Below are 6,133 nucleotides of genomic sequence, written 5' to 3' on the forward strand. Positions count from 1 at the left end.
CCCTTGACTTCCCCTCCGTGAACAGGCCGACCGTGACGGGTTTTACTGCAGTGTCAGGGGAACAGGGATTCCCAACACGGACCAACACTCACATCCTTCTCGGACCACTCGGGCTTGCGCACCCTTTCCTCGCGGCTCTTGGTCAGCGTGCGGTACCGCCCGCGCAGCGTCGACTCGGCCTCGATGAACCCCCCCAGCCGCCGTATCTCCTTGTACGTCATGCCCTGCTGCTTGTGCTTGACCAGAAACTCGTCCTTGGACTTCCGGTCCGTCAGCTTGACCGGTTCCCAGGCCCTAGGCGGCCTGCGGAGGTGGCTGGGAAGGGGCTTCGGAGGCCGAATCGGCACGGGCGACGACGACAACGACGATGACGAGGATGACTCCGACTCCGCGTGCCTGGCCCTGGGGTGCGGCCGCCGGTCGAAGTTGACCGAGGCAGTGGAAGAAAAGTCGGAATCGGTTGGGGATGCGCGCCGGTGCGTGTTGTTGACATAAGGCAGGGATCGCAGACTGTGGGTTGGCGCGTTTGGGAGCTGCTTGCGCAGCTTCGGGGCGGTGGACGGCAGCGGCACCTCCACAGAAGGCAGAGCCTCCATGGCATTGGGCGGCTCGTGGAGGTGAGCGTCGGAGAGGAAGCTCGTGTGCAAGGACTCGCAGGACGAAGACGGGGTGGGAGTCTGGCGGATCCGGAGCAGCTTGGGAGACACGGTCTTGTCGTCGTCGGATTGGCCTGGCTCCGTCTTGGTGTACGGTGCTTCCTCGTACACGGCTCGAACCCCGGGGGACGCATCCCATATCGGGTGTTCCGGGTCGTCGAGCGCCATGTTTTCCAGCCTGCCCGACGATGCATACAATTTGGAGTTTGTGCTCAAGTCACTCTCGAACATTGGTGGCAGCGACAAGTGTTGAAGTGCATCGCCGGGCCGAAAGGGCGTTTGCGGGAAAGCGCTGGTGTGGACATCCCAAGTGTACTGGCTATACTCGAGGTTCGAAGAGATGCCTGGGAGCGAGTGGTCCCAAATTGGGTCTCCGCCTTGTGCAAACGGAGAGAGAGCAGAGACCCCATGTGGGACCATCTGCCAGTAAGATGAGTCCAGGGGGTCGGACGCTGGGACGTTTGCGTCGGAAAACAGAGAAACGCCCCTCAGTTCCGTGGAAGTGGGATAGTGCGAGAAAGACGAGAAGGCGGACCGCGACGTCCGGTTGCCTGTCAGCGAATACCCTGCTCCGGCCTTTCCCGCAAACCAAACATTAGTTTCCCGGCCCCTGTGCTGTTCTCCCCTGAGACAAAGAAAGGTGTGGAGATGGAGGCAACGCACCATGAGAGACATGCTTTCCCCAGTGTCCTGGGTCTCGGCGAAATACCCGCTCTCATACGTCGGGAGACCGTGCTGCGGGATGGCTTGCCTGGGTCCGGGCTGGGCCCACCCGGGTTTCGGCGACAGCTGGTTGAAAGACATATCGTGGAGTCTCTGTTGGTGGAAGAATAGCGCCGTGTTGATCTGATTCAGTTGGGAGAGCCACGGTGCGAAGTCTGCAGCTGCAAAAGTGAAAACATTGTCCCGAAGTGAGACCATGTCCACCCGGGGCATCTCTGGGGTGATAAACATTCTCAACCCCTTGTGTGTTCCCCGTGGCAGCCCAATGCCCTCCGACTACTCCTTCGCCTCCTGCTTGCTCGCACCGCTTTCCACCGCTCACGCTTCCCTCCTGCTCACCGCTGCTTTACTCACTGTACGTGAGCGTGGGCAATGATGCGTTTGACCCCGCTCGCGAGAAAGATATTCGAATCACCAACTGTCTGAACCAGTGAGGGGTTCGTCGGGCTGCACCGTTGAGCGGTCAAGACGGATGGTTTCTGGTTCGCATGCACGCTTGTGTAAGTTCCCGATAGAACGCCTGGGGGAGTCGGACTGGCACAGGTTGGGTATGGGCGGTCCAATGACTCTAGGGGCACGAGAGGAAATCAGCGCCCGCAACCCCAGTTTTCGAGCGGTTTTCTGTCGTCGTCCACGCACACTTTGACGTTTTCAAAGGTCGGGGCGTTGGCTATGTTATGAGAAACAGTGTTTTACATACGCTCCAAAAGAGTCAAGGCTCAGGGCGACGGAGGCTCAAGTTGGAGTGAGGCAGGGACAAAGACAAAAAGTCGACAGAGGCAGGAAATACCACAGGAGATTCTCGGATGAAGAGGGCAGAGGTGAATCTTTTACGAAGGGAGCCAGGGGTACAGGAGAAAATATCAGGACGCAGGGCGGCGATGAACCACGGCCTGCCGGACTCGATAGCGCCAGGGTCGCGGCATTGTGTTCCTCTTCCTCGACAACAACGCCATCTCAGGTTTCTGTCATTTTTTTCAGGAGATTGAATGAATGCTTGCGACGGCAACCTTGCTGAAAATGGACGAGAGATTCCCAAAACAGGACGAGCCCTGTCTCCCGTGCGGGATGTATCCGCTGCCCGGAGTTCCCCCTGGACATGGGGGGCAAACGTCGGCCCGGCTGTCTTCCCCGGGTCTCCTATCCAGTCCAGGCGGCGACGGACGAGACGGCGATATCATATTTCACTGGCCTGAGAAAGCAACGGGGGTCAGAGGCCAAGCTAGTCTGATCAGACTGTAAACGCAGCCCCCTGCCTGGGTCATGGGTGCATCACACAAGGCAAGGCGGGTGGCAAGCCCGACCATGGGTGCGGATATGGCGCAGCGGTAGCTGTCGCGGCTAGCCACGCACATCCGGAACTGTTTCGGCAACGACCAGGAATTCCACCCACGTGGATAGCCAATGGCTGGGCTCCAAAGATGGGGGCGTTGGCCAGAAGACTGTTTGACTGCACAAATGCAAACGTCATTGGCTTGCATGCTGGGTCTTGGGGGGGCCTGTCGCTCGTTGCGTGACTTGCGTTTCTCCTCCCCCCACACACAACCAATCTGGCCAGGGCAGATGCATATCTGCGATTCGGGTATCTGATCGATGCTGTCGATCCAATGCAAGCCTCAGATGATGCCGCAGTGCAGAAGCAATCACAGGGGCACCACTGGGACACCACCAGGGCCGCCTTCCCCGACGCCGGGGGACTGGTCGGGCGGCCCAACAGCGCTGATTGGGGCCTCGGCGGGGTGGGCGATGCTTTTCTGCAGAGGCATCGGGGCTTGGAACACGCCATGCATGAGTCCTGTGTAAGACAGATCGGTAGTCGGTAGCGCTAGAGCAGGAGCGGCAGAAACGCCACGAACGACGGCATTTGGGATGTCAGTGCTGCGCTGACTCTGCAGCAAACAAGAGAGCTGTCAGATTCTGATCAAGGGACATAAAAACTCGGCGAATATCGGCCCTTTCCACGCTTCCGTTCTGGGAATCTCTCGCATACCGCTACGGAATGGGCCCGTTCGCTAGCTGCCCGATCTGGGTGGGTTTGAATGACCGACACGGTAGGCAGGGGTAAATGCCCACACCGGCACACACTGGCCGCGACCCCTTTCGGGCATGTTTGATGTACTCTTCCGTGGGCCGGTCAGGTGGGTGATGCACCCGATGATCGGAGGTGCCGCGCTGTGGGCCTCAGTGTCATTGGTCATGGCACTTCATCTTCGTTTTGAGGGCAGCCCTCGATACCCCCTTGTCGTTGTCGTGAGCGGAATCACGCACAGCTACACGGCACACGATGAGCGGTAGCTACCTCGGCTTAAGATGTGAAGACTGAGTGGCCTCATTGTTAAGACCAGTTGCTTCGTGTGGGCCCAGGCGAAGAAGTGGCTCGTGGTTTAAAAGTCAACGTTGGTCAGCACAGTGAAGCGGATGTAAGAGGCAAGGGTGTAATTAGCTGCGTGGCTCCCAGAATGGCTGGGGTGGTGGCTGCCACGTTGGAAAGTGCATGGTGCAATTAAGATGTACTTGGTAGATGTATTTTGATTTGTGTAGGTATCCTCTGATGAAGTTCTGTTTTGCGGTTTGACACACCCTCTGGCAAAAAAAAAAAAAAAAGAAAATCCGAGAGGGGAACAAGGAAACAAGAAAACAGAGAAAGAGGCAAAGAAAACCGAGCACAAGAAATATTTAAATGAAGAAAACCGCGGAAAATAAAAAGTAGACCTTGAACCTTCGAATGGCTTTCTATTCTGCCTCTAGTAAAAGCTATCGTCGGCATCTGTGCTTGCCGTTCCCCTTTCTTTTTTCCCATTTGCGGTGGCAGGTGCCCAAACGGCTCGAGAGCGGCCAATTGGGAAAGTGGCAAATGTGGAAAGTGGGGAGCTTTTGTAGGTCTCCAGACCACGTCAGAGACCTTGCTTGCCATTTTTCTTCTCATACCGTACCTACCTAAAAGTGCTTATCAGGGGCCACTGGCCTCAACCCAATGGACCCAAGCCCGAGCCCTTGCAGGACCAACTGCATGTATTCATACAGATTGTATGTTCATTGCGCAATGCGGCGATGGGCTGGAGCCAGGCAAAAGGCCATGCAGGCCGCATGAAGCATGAAAGCATGAAAGCCGCTTCCTGCACGGGCTGGAGTTATCACATTGAACCCCTCACTCATTGGCTGGTGGATTGGCTTCCATGACTTTGGTGCTGGGACTCCCGAGTCCTGACCCGTTGATTGCCCCGTTAATAAACAACAACTTTGACACTCAGGCGATCGATCCGCCTTCCCAGCAGCCGAGGCAAGCTACGTCTTTAACTTCCCAAACGACCTTGTTTTTCACCTTGTTTTCCACCTTGTTTTCCATAACCCTCTTGCTACGACACTACGATGGAGGACGGGAACGAGACGATGATGGAGGGTAAAAATGAGACGGCAAGGCTCGGGCGCCTCTGTCGCGAGTTCCTCGACGGCGTGCTGGCGAAAATCGATACACTTGGCGACGGTGTTTATGGCCTCGACAACGAAAGCCTTGCGTCACTAAATATTCGAAAGGCAGAACCTCTCGACATTCCAGGGCAGTTGCGACATACTTGTCTTGGGGTTGAGCAATGTGTATGACTATGGGTTTTCTCTTGGTTTGTTCCTCGGTGTCTGTTCTAGGAAACCAAACTTTCGCAAACGCCCGGTCACGGACAGGGGTGTTGTGTTACTAAACCTGCCAGGCCATTATTGGGAAAAGGCCTGGCCCTGGACCCAAACTCCGCTAGCGAGTTTGAGTCTTTCACAGAAACGGCTACGTTGCAAGAGAGGTTATAGCATAGAGGAAGACCTCTCGGGGTTTGATTGAAGTAACTACCCGGATATCACGATGCGGTAGAGGTAAGCTGGTTGCCTGTACCAAAGGGCCTAGGTACCTAAGTAACTTCGGCCTTGCAATGTTAATGCAGGTGTCGACATTGTCGAGTTCCGCATCAAAGTTGGGAACGATTCAGGGATAGAAACAATGATTAGGCACTTAAGGTAGTTAACTAGTTATGTATATTACAAGATTCGGAAAGGTTTCTGTAATCTCTCCTAGCGGACAAGTACATGTAGATAAAAGAAATTCACCAAGCTATCCGATTAGGTGGTTATAACTGCCATTGTAGACCGCATCGACTCCCGGACAGTCCGTTTCATGGACAGGTATATGCGTGAAGACATACATGCGGCTGTAATATGCCGGCATCGGGCCAGACGCGCACTTTCATGCCATGTGTTTTCTCATTGAACTCCGAATGCTTGGATGGATGGATGGAATTTATTTCGCCCGGAGGCACTGGGCCTATAGGGCCTTAGCACGCTAGCTACATCCGGATCAGATCGTTTTGCGTTTAACTCTCCGAATGCTTTCTCGCGGCGCAGCAATTGGCTGAGAGGTGCTTTTCACGTGACCCATTTCGGGACCTGCACAGTGCCAGTTTCATGGCCCTGGGATCCAAATCCCACCTCGTTCGATCACAGCCGCCAATTCCACCTCACATCTCACACCAGACCAGACCTCAACACAACAAACATCGGCACTTCCATCAATAAACAACCATCATGAGTTTCATTCGTCGAGCCCTGAACGGCAAACTCTCCCTCACCCGCCGCCAACACGACAACAACCCCAACCCCAACAACAACACCGACGGGACCGACCACGAAACCCTCCCCCCCCCCCCCCCCCCGCCTGACGCTCTCGAATTCTTCCTCGCCATTTCTTCGAGTGTTGTGGCTACCGTCTTCAG

General features: G+C 55.6%; 2 protein-coding genes across 2 annotated transcripts; both read right to left on the reverse strand.

The window, feature by feature from the left end:
- Nucleotides 1–53: 53 nt before the first annotated feature.
- CHGG_03479 (uncharacterized protein) lies at nt 54–1,460 on the reverse strand (the record flags this gene model as incomplete). Its single annotated transcript, XM_001229994.1, has 1 exon — nt 54–1,460. One exon carries the CDS (start codon nt 1,458–1,460, stop codon nt 54–56), a length of 1,407 nt encoding a protein of 468 aa, XP_001229995.1.
- A 1,562-nt stretch (nt 1,461–3,022) lies between these two features.
- Nucleotides 3,023–3,577, reverse strand: CHGG_03480 (uncharacterized protein; the record flags this gene model as incomplete). Its single annotated transcript, XM_001229995.1, has 2 exons — nt 3,023–3,174; nt 3,499–3,577. The coding sequence occupies 2 exons, from the start codon at nt 3,575–3,577 to the stop codon at nt 3,023–3,025; spliced, it is 231 nt and encodes a 76-aa protein (XP_001229996.1).
- Between the last annotated feature and the right edge of the window lie 2,556 nt (nt 3,578–6,133).

This window comes from Chaetomium globosum, genomic scaffold, assembly GCF_000143365.1.
Source record: "Chaetomium globosum CBS 148.51 scaffold_2 genomic scaffold, whole genome shotgun sequence".
Taxonomy (NCBI): domain Eukaryota; kingdom Fungi; phylum Ascomycota; class Sordariomycetes; order Sordariales; family Chaetomiaceae; genus Chaetomium; species Chaetomium globosum.